Here is a 14,482-nt window from a genome sequence, read left to right on the forward strand (position 1 = left end):
GACGACGGACGAATTCTGATTGCAATAGGTCACTTGGTACCTGAGTAATATCAAAGGGCAGCTCAGTAATAGACGCCTGGTTATGAAGATAAATCTATCATACTGTTAGAAGCAAAGAACGATGTACGAGAAACACAGTCAAACAATAATTTGAAAATATATTTATTCTATTGGAATCCACCCAGGGTAAATAAAATCATCAAGAGAATGAGTCCGTACATTGTTTGCGAACCTGGATCCAGGTCTCATAGCGTTCTTATAGTATACACATGTTCCCTGTGCCATCCATCCGATCCACCAACCATAAGTGCCGATGGAAATAATTGTGTGGTTAGCTAGAGACAGCAAAGCAATGTCCTCCGCCGCGGCATTTCCTGTCGAAAAATATACATTCTTTTCCCCTTCCAATGCTTTTCTAGACCAGTCTATATCGTTAGATCCCACCACAAACAAAACTTTTTTATGCCGCGATTTGAAATATTTCATTGCGTTTCGGTAATATGTTTCATTGGGTGAAAGATGTCCGTAATTTATATAAACACTGCTCGCGAAATCTCCCCGTCTGATATGTATACTGACAATAACATTCTCCTCGTTGGTGATATCAAACTCCATTTTGCTTGTGATATTCCTCATCTGTGCATGTGCTTTTTGTACGATAAAATCTTTGAACGTTAAAAGTTTCCGAATTTCATCTTCGTAATCGAGCCAGTATTTCCATGAAAGAAAGTACCCAACAAATCTTGCGCTTTTATTACTTGGAACTGTAAGTAACTTTTCGTCATAAGATGTTGACCATCTTTCCTTGTACTCGGGTAGCTTGGAGCAAGCGTTTAAAGGTTTCTTGATGGCGGAAAGCGTTGTCTTTTCGATTTCAAATATATGGAACAATTCAGAATTTTCTGGAAGAATAGGATACAAATGTTTGAGTTTGGCTATTAGATAGAGGAACACATACTGAAACATTGAGTTCCCAAGTCGTCCTTGAAATTTGACACACACTATACCATCCAACTTCTTCTTTCCAAACTTTTCAGTCACTACATTAGGATTATAATTTTTGTTATATGAATGTTTTTTGGGAGTGGGATCTGTGAACTTGGACTGATTTCTCAAACTGTAACTGTTCATCCTGATCATCGAGATTACCAACAATCCTAGCGCAAACAGTAGATAAATTTCTGAAACACATAGATCCAAATATAGACACAGCAAAACAAAGTTTTATCTGATGTCTGGAACAATCAACTGTCCATATAAACACTATCACAAATCAGGAAAAAAATGTTATTAAAATGAATAATTCTATTGTAAGGAACGATAATCGGTTTCTTTCAACACAATCACCAAAAAAAGAATGTTAATGAGAAGATCATTATTCACATTTTTACATAAACAAAATCACAAATTTTAAAACTACATTTATCTAACAGCCTCTCCAGATATTTTTCTGCAGAAATATATTACAGAAATACCATTCAAACAGCTTTTGTAAATAAACGAGTTCGACATCCCATTCAACAGATATTTAAAATCGATATAGCAGTAAATGAAGCGATTTTTGCCTAAAAAATCCTGATTCTAGTCATGTCTATTTTGTATGATGAAGTTTACGGAAATTGTTCATACGCTATAGGTGTAACTAGCTGTTGCTATTATACTAACAAACGGTTGCCCTCAAATTACCTAATTTGAATTAATGACAAAAATACATTATAATTACTCTAATTTACTATTATCAATCCAATGTATATAACATGTGAACATTTAAGTTATTCTTTGAAAAATTTGGAGATATCATAGATACATGTAATAGTCATAAATATTTCAAATTTGATAATATAACTGGCCTAAACAGAATTATTAATTGGGAAAAACGCCACGATAAACTTTTAATCCATAACCATGAACTGCTTTACTTCTCGCGGGAAAACAAACTGTGAGTCATACATCAAAATTAGAGTATAAAATATTAGTAAATCTGAACTCTGTTACATGAATTGGAACACTTGTATTTAAGAGAACAATAAAAGAAAGTTAGAAATACAATAGTCTTACTTAACTGAGGATATCGTTCCATTCTTACTCTTCAATATTTCCTTTATCTACAATAAAAAAAAATAATCAATTATTGTCTAATAGTAAGCAGTTGAACACAGTTTGTCTGTGGATGCTTTTAAACAGGGATTCAAGAATCAGACACTGATTGTTTCCCTTTTGCAATAACAACTTTTATATTTATATAGTTGTATAAATTTGGAGAAGCAATATTAACATTTATAGTTTATAGTTGACTTTCCTAAATAATAACGTAGTGTAAGCCAAATTTATTGCTTATGTAACTTGCACTGATTTACTTGAATTCAATGCAAGAATTAGTCATATAATTAATTTGACATTATGATATAAAATAATTTGTAATTTTTTTAAAGCTTCATCTTATTTACTTGATATATCCAATGTATTTTATAAAGCTATCGTATTTTGCAGAACGCTCTAATTATTTGACTCGTTTATTAAAGAATCATTTTTAACCGGGTTTCCAATGGAAAAATCCGGTTATTGAAACGGCGGACGCACGGCTGCCAAACGGGTACCCTACTGAACGGATAACTCCTCATACAGATTTCAAGATAGGAAGTTGTTGTTTTGCGGATCAATCAGATATATGTAAGATACGTGCATATAACTGGGGTTTTGATTCTTGACAATTTATGATAAAAATACCAGCTGTAAAACTAAGTCCTTTTCTCGCAGAATATTGCATATAGGGGTACCCCTACTGTATGGATAACTCCTCTTTCCGTTTTCAAGATAGGTAGTTGATGTTTAGCAGAGAAATTGGACTTACACCAGAAATGAGAGTATTACTTGGATTTAGATTTTTGGTAATTAAAAAAAAAATACGAGCTGTTAAACTAAGTCATTTTTCGCAGATTTTTGCATAAAGAAAACATTATACAAATATACATGTACAAAAAAAGCTAAATTTTCAAAACTCTTCTCCCGAATCACTAAGATGACCTAATGCAATTTGTCTTCGTGCGTTGTCCACCGTTTGTAACAACTTTACAAATGTACATTTTTTTACTTCTTTCAAAACTACAAGGCCAATTTCACCATTTTTGTGTGAAGCACATGGTACAAGAAACCTAAATTTTGAAAATCAAGGCTCTACTACACCCCTTTGCGCCATGGATGGGGCCAATACACAAAAAAAGCTAAAATTTCAAATATCTTATTCTCAACTTACAAACATATTGAAAACTAAATGCATGATAATGTTGACCTTGAAGCACTCTACCAAAATTATGAAAAACATGGGTCAGGGGTTCAGGCCCTAGGGTGGTGCCAATATGGCCATTTGTTTTCCCCGACTGAAATGCCACACATTTATTGATTAAAACAAAGCACGTGACTGCCTAATATATATCTCTATATGTTTGTTTGGGGACAAATAATATTCGACAATATGACCGTCATTGGCCGACGCTTTGCTGCGGCCTACTCACTTCGAAATTTTATATTATTGAATACAGAAACGGCATGCCGTAAGTTCTTAAAATATTTGGAGTAGTTACCCTCTGAAATTATCAGGGACAATACGAGTCATTGGTAAAGAGGATGAATTTTATTGGATACATATGTTTACATATCTTATAGTCAAACAGTCGAAACACTTGTTATGCCACGATGCATATTCTTGTTTTTGTTGAAAAGGGACAGCCCCCTTCAAATCAGTCAGATTAAATTCAAACCTTATTTTGATGGTCGCGTGGAAAGTTTGAAGAAGCTGCGTTAAGTTTCACTTGCAAGTGACCTTTATCGACAAAAAATCGGATGCTAATTACAGGTTATGGCCTTATCTAACCAATCAAATCTTGTCTCTGAAGTCCAACTTGTAAAGTATTTGAAAATGGCGAAGAAAAACATGGATGAAGTGTTCAAGAATGTTTGTGTGAATTTTTCAGTTGATAGTTTAAATACAGAGCAATATATAAAATAGTGCCTGTTTGGGAGGGTAACTGTTGAAATTGACACCCCGAAACAACCATTGTCAACCGACGCAACAGGAGGGTAACTGTTGAAATTGACACCCCGAGAGGCACTATTTATTTTATTATACTGAAAGTCTTAATTTTAAAGAAAATTTTACTGCTTTTATATAAAAATGAAGTGAATTCTACGGCGAACCGTACGTTCATAATATACGCGCATGTAACAATTCGTTGTGTTACCCGTTGCCAAATGCGTTGCTAACGCAGAGGGTAATAGAACGGATTACCAACTGAGTCTAAACCAATCATATTTCAGTATTTAACATGAAAGTATTATAATACGAAATGCTTCAATCTATTCTAGCAGAGAAAGACTGTATTTGCTGGGTTGCCAGAATTCGGTATCTCAGTACCGTATCAAATGTACCTTCCAGTTGTTCGGGCCAAACCACAGAAGACGATAAAAAATTCTTTTAGAAAAGGTTACAGTCATGAGATGGATGAGTTGATATACAGACATAACACTAACATGTATTTTCTTCGCCAGAATCTCTTGAAGATTAAAAGTTCAGACAGTTGTTACAAAATTTCAGCGTGGACATTATTATGTTAGATGAGTTTCGCACAATCGCAACAACGTGGTAAGATTTATTTAACAGATACGGTGAAAGGGAAATAAAGAATTATTTGCATCCATTATTTGCCAACAATCTTTATTGTAAAAAATTTTTAAAAATGCGAAATTATGAAATAATACACAAATTATAAGGAAGGATTGCTTTAAGTAGCTGTCAATTTTAAAATTGTTAATAGATGAAAGTAGAATGGAAAGTCCCATTAAAAGTACGTGTATTCAATAGATTGTGAAAAACCTTTAGTTATCCCTCCGATACCAACGGTTTCTATTTATTAAGAACAAGATGTTTGTAAGCTAATGCTCACTAGTGATACCCCCACTCTAATGTAAATATGCAAAATAAGCAAAGTCGACATTTAACAGGAAGTTGACGTTCGATTTGTACAAAAATACATCCAACGATATGGTATGCCTAAATAAAATGTGGAAAAAATTTCAAGCATCTGCGATAAATAGTTGCTTAGAAATCTTGTGACGAAAATTGTTTGGAAATTTAGGCTAAAAATAATAAAAGTCGTCATTTAAAATGAAGTTGACGTCTGATTGGTACAAAAATATATCCCACGATATGGCATGCCCAAGCAAATAGTGTGTTAAATTTCAAGCATTTGCAATAAATAGTTGCTTACATGTAGAAATACTTGACAAAAATTTGTTTGATAATTTTGGCTAAAAATAAACAAAGCTATCATTCAACAGGAAGTTGACGTTCGATTGATACAAAATATATCCCCCGGTTTTGCATGCCTGAACAAATTGTGTTAAAATTTTAAGCACCTACGATAAATAGTTGCTAAGAATTCTTTGACGAGAATTTGTGTTACGGGCAGACAGACAGAAAGACAAACACACAAGGGTAAAACAGTATACCCTCTTCTCCTTCGGAGCGGGGGTATAGTAATAGACAGGGAATTAGTCACAAAGACAGGACTGTTAAGGATTATAGTTTCTTAAAGTAAAATTATTTCTATTTTTTAGGGAGGGAACAACGACTTCGATGAATATATTGTTTTAGTAAGTGGTTCCGTCATGTAGGAGAGCTGAGATCCCTGTTTCTATCGACACCAGCCTTGGCCCTCAGTGTTACATGAACCAAATGATAAAAAACGTGTCATGAAAGTCATGGGATTAACAGAAAATGATACAACACAGATATCATTTTATCAAAATAAGCCAAATATCAAATTGGTAGTGAAGAAAGTGAGCAGTGAAATTGAAACTGCAATTTACTGACTTGTAGATGCACCTGGTTTACTAAGGGAATCATATCCTAAAACTCTTGTTAATTGCAACTCTATGTCGGACGTTTCGTACTTATACAATCATGTTTTTAAAGAACTTGAGAACTGTACATATCTAGTTGAAATGTGTTATTCAGATATCATGAGGACAAAACAGTGAAAACAGTGTAAACATTACGAAATAATAACAGTTTTGTGCATGTACGAATAGTGATTCCTACTTCAGCTCTGTGAATGGGAGTAGATAAGGTGCCCTAAATTACGATTCAGTAGTTTTGTATGACCCTCCAAGATCAGTTGTAAATCTCGTGAAAGCAATTGGCAAAAAAGGACGGATTGATTACCACCGGTTTCTTTAATTGTATAGACAAAGAAAAAAAATTTTGGTCAAAATTGCCGCCTAAAAGAACTTTTGAAAAATTTCATATCGGACACTGACTTGCTCTTAATCCCTAATGAAACTCAAAGAATTAATATCTGCGTGAATTTGCTAGAAACACATCTCGCGGATTTTGAAATCGTGAATATGCATTAAAATAGTCAATTTTACAATTACATCTGTAGAATATTTATTGGATATACATACTGGCACGTGTACAAAAATCAAATATAAATAAATTGATATATATATATATGATTACATATTTTAAAAGAATTGAAAAGCTGTCAATGTGATCGCAAACCGGGTTTTTTTTTATTTGAACTGTATCCATAATCCATGTCAACCCTGAATTGATAAACACTACCCTACCTACCGTATCCAGTGTAATGGAGTACCCTATTTGCAAATGAAGTTCAAAAGCTGAGGTTTTTTTCATCAAATACTAGAAATCAAAATCCTAGCAATAAGCACACCTCTTATATATATATACAATCGATCTGTAAAATAAAAACTTCCTATCTTGAAAACTGTCGGAGGAGTTATCCGTACGGTGAGGGTACCCTGTATGCATTATTTTGCAAAAAAAATGACCAAGTTCCAAAGCTAGTATTTTTTTCATAAATTATCAGAAATCAAAATCCTAGAAATATGCACTGTAGCAACCTCTAATGATACAACTTCCACTAATGATATAATGTTGCATTAGTGGTCAGGATGTTGACCACTAATGATATAATTTTATCATTAACGAACAACCTAACCGTCTGATAATGATATAACTTCAGATTTATATCATTAGCGGTCAAAAACCGTAACCTCTAATGATATGGAAAAAATGAGAAATAAGTACATATATATATATATAAATATATATATCAGGGATGGGGTAATGGTAATTTGTAATGGTAATTGAGTGTAATTAATTACAAATTTTGATGTAATTGGAAGTAATGTGTAATTGGCCACATTTTCAATTACATGTAATGGTAATTTAATTAATTACTTTCAAAAAAGGCATGTAATTCCAATTACTTTTCAATTACTTTCAATTACACACTGATGGACATATAAATATTAAGCTGTCCACTACCCATTTTTCCCCCACTATGGTACATTAGGTCAAGTTCGAAGAGTAGTTAAAAAGCATTAAACTATTATGATATATATCATTATAATACTGAATATTTTTCAAAATGGATTTTTTCAGTGATTCAATATTTAATGATAAGTTTCCCTAATTTAATTAAGTACATGTATTTGATAATTTGTTTGATCTGTTTTTTCTTAAAAAATACTTATTTCCCTTCTAATTAGAATAATTAGTGTGTCAATTATCATTTAATTAGTTTAAAACATCACTGTTTAATTTACAAACAAAATCAGTGTTATCGAAATTATATAAACTATCAAGTCATGCTTTGTAATTGATAACCTAAAATACACAGAGCTAAAATGCATGGCTTCAAATGGGTTTAAGATTTTGATGCCTAACATGTCCACAGGGTGTGTTCCCTTATTGCTAACATTTTCATAATTAGGTAGAGAACAACAGATGTGAATTGTGTTTTGATAACAATTAAAGTCTGCCCTCTACCCGAGATTAACCTGTACTTTGGCATTGTATTTACAAAGAAAAAAAAATAGTGTATAAAAATGCAAAGGAGAAAGTTTTCATATAATAGTTTTGCATGCAAGAAATACTTTAGGTGTAGGTTAAGGGATATGACTTTTAAATGTTTATTGAATATCAGGGTGAATGGGACACCTCCATATTGTGACTACCAGTACCTGCATTTTAAAATAAACAATAAAAACCAAATTTATATTTTTTCTTTCCAAAAATTGTAACTAATTATTAGAATAGTTAGCAAATTCTCAAACAGTGAAATTATCTTAATTATGAGGAAATTTTATTCACATTATAGATGTACCTCCTTAAATGTTTATGTGTTGTATATAAATCATGGTTTTAGTAAATTTTGATGAAAATGTAATTTGTAATTTAATTAATTACATTTGAAAACTCTTGTAATGGTAATGGTAATTTAATTGAAGAATTGATGCAAGTAATTGTAATTTAATTAATTACTTTCCATTGTAATTGACCCCATCCCTGATATATATATATATATATATATATATATATATATATATATATATATATATATATATATATATATATATATATATATATATATATATATATTCGAAATTTTAAATCGTACTTGAGTATACCTGCGCTATATACTTACAAAGGCAAAGTATCAAGGAAAAATGACGATATTTACATTTGGAAAAAAATACTTAAGTGACGTCATAGATGGAGAGGTCACGGACAATGGTGACTAATGTTGAGTCTAATATGTTAGACAACCTCTGTATAACGTTGGATAAAGATTTGATTTTCATACAAAACTGCTTAAGAATTGGTTAAAATTTGGGGGGGGGGGGGGGCAGTTATTTGATCATATACATGTATATAGTCCTTTATTGTAAAATACACCATTCTGACATTGCCCCTGATATTTTGCCTTTTTACTTGAACTGAAATAGTCGTATACAGACAAAATATATACAACTTCGTCTGTTTACTTGAAGATCCAAATTGATTATCATTAATCAAAAAGTAGTTGTGCTAAATATTTTTTGTTGAAGAAAGTTTGAAGAAAAGCAATTTTACGATATTAAAAAATTATTGTTAAACTTTTGGCGGGATTTTATTAACATAAAAAAGGTCCAATTCATAAGACTTATTCTGCCTGGTGCAGGCAAATAGCTAAACTTGCACAACGCAAACAAAAGTCACACGGGTTTCATATTTTATTTAGTGTGTAAACGTTGCCGTCGTGAATAATATTGGTAAAAAACTACTACAAATAGAAATAACAAATTACTAAATAGGAAAATATAGAATCTTACTTTATACCTTCAAACTGTAAATTACTTTAAAGACCATAATGGCGTGCCATACTTTTAAGAATGTTTTATCTGTAAAATAAATTTCCATCTGTAACTATACTTCAAAAATACAATTTAATACTAACAAAGTTAAGCAATTACTTCAATAAAAAAGACTTACTTAGTGGTTCGAGGCACGCATCTAACAAGATTGAAGACCATTGACAAAGTGAGCCCGGACTGGTCAGTAAGGCTGACATGAAGTGAGTGATTGACCAGATATAGTTAACTTGTACCAAAAATGATTACCGGGTATATTAAACTCAAAGTGGTTAGCTTGTACAAAAATATTTCTGAAGAATTTTAAAATTAAACCATAGACAGCACAAGACTATTTGCTATTGTGGTTTTTAGCACAATTGAATCACTAATTTGTTGTTAAGTTGAATATGTTGGTTTGTTAATTATACATTAGAACAACAAAGAATATGAATTAATGTTGGTTGAATTAAAACTACTTTAACAATGGTGATTATGTCGGTGTAACAAAAAATGTTAACCCAGGTTGAAAATTGACCCGGGTTTGATAAAATTATATCATTAGTGGTCAACATCCTGACCACTAATGCAACATTATATCATTAGTGGACAGTGTGTCATTAGAGGTTGCTACATACCACGTTTTCAGTCAAATGAAATATTAAATGATTGAAGTCAGAAAAATCAACCTTTGAAATGTCAAATTACCCAAGACAGCAAATATAGCGGATAGTATGAAAGAGTTAAAGTTTTGAAACCGAAACTTTAAAGTACACACATGTACAATTAAACTGTGAAGAGCAAGTTACACTTCTGTTCAAAGACAGTTCAAAACTCTGAAGTCGGAGTCAATTTTCAACAGGGTCAGTTTTCAACGTGTCGATGTCATTAGAAGTTTGAAAAATATTTTTCAGGCTGTTGAAAACTGATCCCAGGTATAATTTCACGACTTTTGGTATCAATTTTTCAACGTTGAAAAATGATATCCGGGTCAAATTTCAACCCGGGTCAAGATTCCTCGTTACGCCGGCGAATGCGTCATAAATGTCCAATACTCCCTAAACACACCCACGAAAAAGTTTCTGTGTAGTGTTTGAATCTGTATTGAACACAATATTTTTTTCTGTCAAATCAAGATCAGTAGCTTATTATTCATCATTTAATTTTGTTAATCTTTCAAGTTTAAGAAAAGTTTTTGTGAAGTTGAATTAATAAAATAATTACTGATCGCGACTTGTCTGATAAAAATATGAAAACTGCTCATTATTGTGCTGTCAGTTAATTATCATGACTTCTCAAAATAAATTGAAGTTGAAGCGATTTACCGGAAATATTACATAAACGGCCGGTATTGGTTTGACAATCTTAGCAAACCACGGCCAACATGAACGATCATGGTGAAGAGAGGTATATATACATGTGTATAAACGGACTCCGGACTATGGCTTGAGACGATGTTGTTTGATATATATTCCTTTTAGCTTTATCTACACAGTTTAACAACAAGAGACACAGAGTTCTTAGTCTTAATAACAAACTGTTGCTATCGGGAAAAAAAAACAAAACAAAAAAACAAACGAAAACAAAAATCCATCTCGGCATGAATATCGGACAATATTAGGAATTATAAAAGGGAGCTGAAATTTTTTATCAGATACATAATAATTGCGTAGAGCAAGTTCCATTTCTACGAAAGCCGAGAAGGATCATTCGAGATTCGAGATTCGAAATACGAGATTCGAAATACGAGATTCGAAATTCGAAATTCGAGATTCAATATCTAAATTAACCAATCAAATCATGGATCTGAAACCTGTATCCTAGCAACATCAAACTGTTCTAAATAAAGATCATTCGTACATGCTCTTTCCTACAAATAAATGTCTTAACAGCTCTTATATAGTGGTTATAAAATGGTTAAATTAACATTGATGAATTAACCCCACACAGTATAAACAATTAAATTAGAAATAACACTGTTGGCTTTGCGAATCTAAGTGGTTTTGTTTGCCCTGTATGTATTTCCCCCCGAACAATTTTAACCCGAAGTGTATTCGCCCCAGCTGTGTAAAAATCGTCTCGCGAAGAAAGATCTGTTTAATCTAAATGTTTTAGCTATGAAACGAAACTAAAAAAATAATCGACATGTCAAAATATAGGTTATGATAAAGTTTTAAACCATAGAAGATATAATGATTTACAACCTCAAAGACAAAATTCCAGATAAGAATAGTGTATTGTAGGGTATGGCAATGCCATTGTCGATATGAGAGAGAGAGAGAGAGAGAGAGACAGAGAGATACAGACAGAGAGAGACAGACAGAGAGAGAGAGAGAGACAGACAGACAGACAGACAGAGAGTTTTGTAATGTCAAATTCAGTTTGATTTAGAATTTGAAATTGATTTGATTTGTTACAAGCATATATAGACAATAATTAAGCCTCTAAAACGAGAAAAGAGAGGTGGTAGCTAGGGTAGGGCAGACCAACTAGCAAGCTTTAATTTTAACGGTGTTAGCGCACCTGTTATTTACATCGACTCTCTCTCTCTCTCTCTCTCTCTCTCTCTCTCTCTCTCTCTCTCTCTCTCTCTCTCTCTCTCTCTCTCTCTCTCTCTCTCTTCTCTCATCACCTAGCATTTCCTTTTCCGTGAGGGGGCTTGGGGTATTTGTGATGTCTTACATTAGCTAGCGAAAATGATAAAAAAAACATGAAATTTTCTTTAAATGGTGTGCGGATGTTGTACGCCAATAATCTTTATTTACATCGACTCTCTCTCTCTCTCTCTCTCTCTCTCTCTCTCTCTCTCTCTCTCTCTCTCTCTCTCTCTCTCTCTCTCTCTCTCATCACCTAGCATTTCCTTTTCCGTGAGGGGGCTTGGGGTATTTGTGATGTCTTACATTAGCTAGCGAAAATGATAAAAAAACATGAAATTTTCTTTAAATTGTGTGCGGATGTTGTACGCCAATAATCTGTTTTCAGTATATACATTTCAAGAGGGGGGGGGGGGGGGCGGCTATATAGTCCTAATTAATTTGTCAGTTATTCTGTCCCCACTTTGTTTTCTCTTCGTTTTCCAGGGTTTTTTTTATTTGGCTCGGCCAATTAATATTAAACTTTCTGTGTAGCTCCATAACGATGCACTGTAGATAAATTATTAGTAGTTTTACTTCTGTTAAACAGGTACATATCCATACTTGATTTTTAATTTGACTCTTATAATCGGATTTAATATTCCAATAATTATAGGGTAGGAAAGAGTAGACGGGACTTTTTTGCGCATATCCTACTGTACCATTCATTCAACACAGGTATTAGCACTCATCGAGTTCGACTTGCTTTCCATTTCTTTCATCCACTGGATTTAAAGCTATTAATTTTTGAAAATATTTTGAATTTATGGCCTGATTATATATAAATTAGAGCTACGCTGGTGCATATATTTACCCAAATGGACCAAAATATAACCAAATGGATCTAAAAGTTTTGACAAAATTAATTTTAAACGTACGACTCTTTTTTCAATTGTAATCGGGTATGTCCTTTAGAAAAATCTTGAACCACACACATTTTAGCAAATAAAACGACAATTGTTTCATTTTTTTATGGGGAGGGAGGTGGTGCCGGTAAAGGACATGTGTTGCTTGTGGCAGTTGTGCTATACTCTCATTTGTTATAATAGGTAATACTACATATTGATATAAAATGAAAGTTTCCAATTACACTGTACATAGCTTCTATCACGCATTTTGACCCGTGCGATAGTTTAAAACAATTTTCAAAGCATTTAATGTAATTCAACCGATCATTTTTGAAATTTAATTTTCTGGATCCCCGCCTGATACATCCGCCTTCTTGTATATTAGAATTACATGTACGTTGACCATATGCACACATTAACTTAATCGGCTATGATATGGGGCGATAACATTTTTTATCAATGATTTTGCAGGATATGTAACAAATAACAGCCTATTTGTGGGTTTTTGCACTGATTATTTGAGATAATTTACCGCCACCTTTTATGCATTCCACACACCACTCACAGTTTCTTTATTTGGTGTTCTGTGTGTATGGCGACAAATTGGTAAATTTGCACCACTCACCCCTTGTAGCTTCATCCTGATTACATTTTATCTGGCTAAGTGTAATGTAGTAGTATATTAAATACACACATCTTTGTTTGCAGTGCTTATTTACATCTTTAGAGACTTACTACAAAAAAAGTAAACATTTGTATGACTTATATGTAATTATTGTCAATTTTGGTGCGATGGGGGGTAGGGGGGTAGGAAACTACAGAGAAACTTTACTTGGCTGTGAAACATATGCTTTTATTCTTTCTTGTTGATATATCAATGAATGAATTATAACAAAATATTTGTACAACAATTAATTTTGAAATATTCATGCACAATCAAATAAAGGGTTTTACTGTTCTCCGCACAAGAAATCGGCAATGTGAACAAATTGGCACCCTATCATCCCTACCTTTAATTGTGGAGAGTAGGTATCCTTCTATATTGAAAACAATTCCAAAAGTAAGACTCATAATAAGTTGTTTACTGAGGAAAAGGAAAAAAAATTGTATTTATTGATAATTCCGTATGATGTGATAAAATCTTAATGATTTGTTTATAATCATAGTACTAGTGTATCACTGTATGCAAACATAAAAACGATAAGTAATGCTTATATTTATTAGTGAAACAGGACAGATTATTTATATTTAGATTATTTAGATACATGTACTAATCTTCATGCGGGGATCTAGAAAGGAGGGGGTCAGGGGATCTGGACCCCCTCCTCGGGAAAATTGGAGCTTATTAAATTTACATAGTAAATTTTTTTAAAATTGGCCTAGGACCCCCTACAGAAAAAATTAGCTACGCTTATGAAGATCTCTACCATAACCGCATTTTTACACAAAAGGTGTGAATAAACCCGGGTTTTAAACTATTACTGGTGGTGAAATACCTTAGGGTTCAAACGCATCAGGTGGAAATGCACCAGGGCAAACAAAATCACTTAGATCCGCGAAGCACTCTGCATTATTACTAGTCTATTTAGATATTCTGTGTAAAAGTAAATACAAATAATTATTTAGTTAGGTAGGGAGAAGTGAACATAGCATTTATTTGTATATAAGAACATGTACGTATGATTTTTATTTAGAACAGTTTGATGTCGCTAGGATACATATTTTCAGAAACCTTGATTTGATTGGTTAATTTAGATATTGAATCTCGAATTTCGAATCTCGAATCTCGTATTTCGAATCTCGTAT

General features: G+C 32.7%; 1 protein-coding gene across 1 annotated transcript; it reads right to left on the bottom strand.

Moving 5' to 3' along the window:
* Nucleotides 1–162: 162 nt before the first annotated feature.
* On the bottom strand, nt 163–9,420 carry LOC109618713 (galactoside alpha-(1,2)-fucosyltransferase 2). The gene is made up of 3 exons (XM_034458363.2): nt 9,338–9,420; nt 2,059–2,105; nt 163–1,181 (listed from the first exon to the last, which is right to left on the bottom strand). The coding sequence occupies exons 2-3, from the start codon at nt 2,078–2,080 to the stop codon at nt 163–165; spliced, it is 1,041 nt and encodes a 346-aa protein (XP_034314254.2). The 5' UTR covers nt 2,081–2,105; nt 9,338–9,420.
* Between the last annotated feature and the right edge of the window lie 5,062 nt (nt 9,421–14,482).

This window comes from Magallana gigas, chromosome 7 (assembly GCF_963853765.1).
Source record: "Magallana gigas chromosome 7, xbMagGiga1.1, whole genome shotgun sequence".
Lineage (NCBI taxonomy): Eukaryota > Metazoa > Mollusca > Bivalvia > Ostreida > Ostreidae > Magallana > Magallana gigas.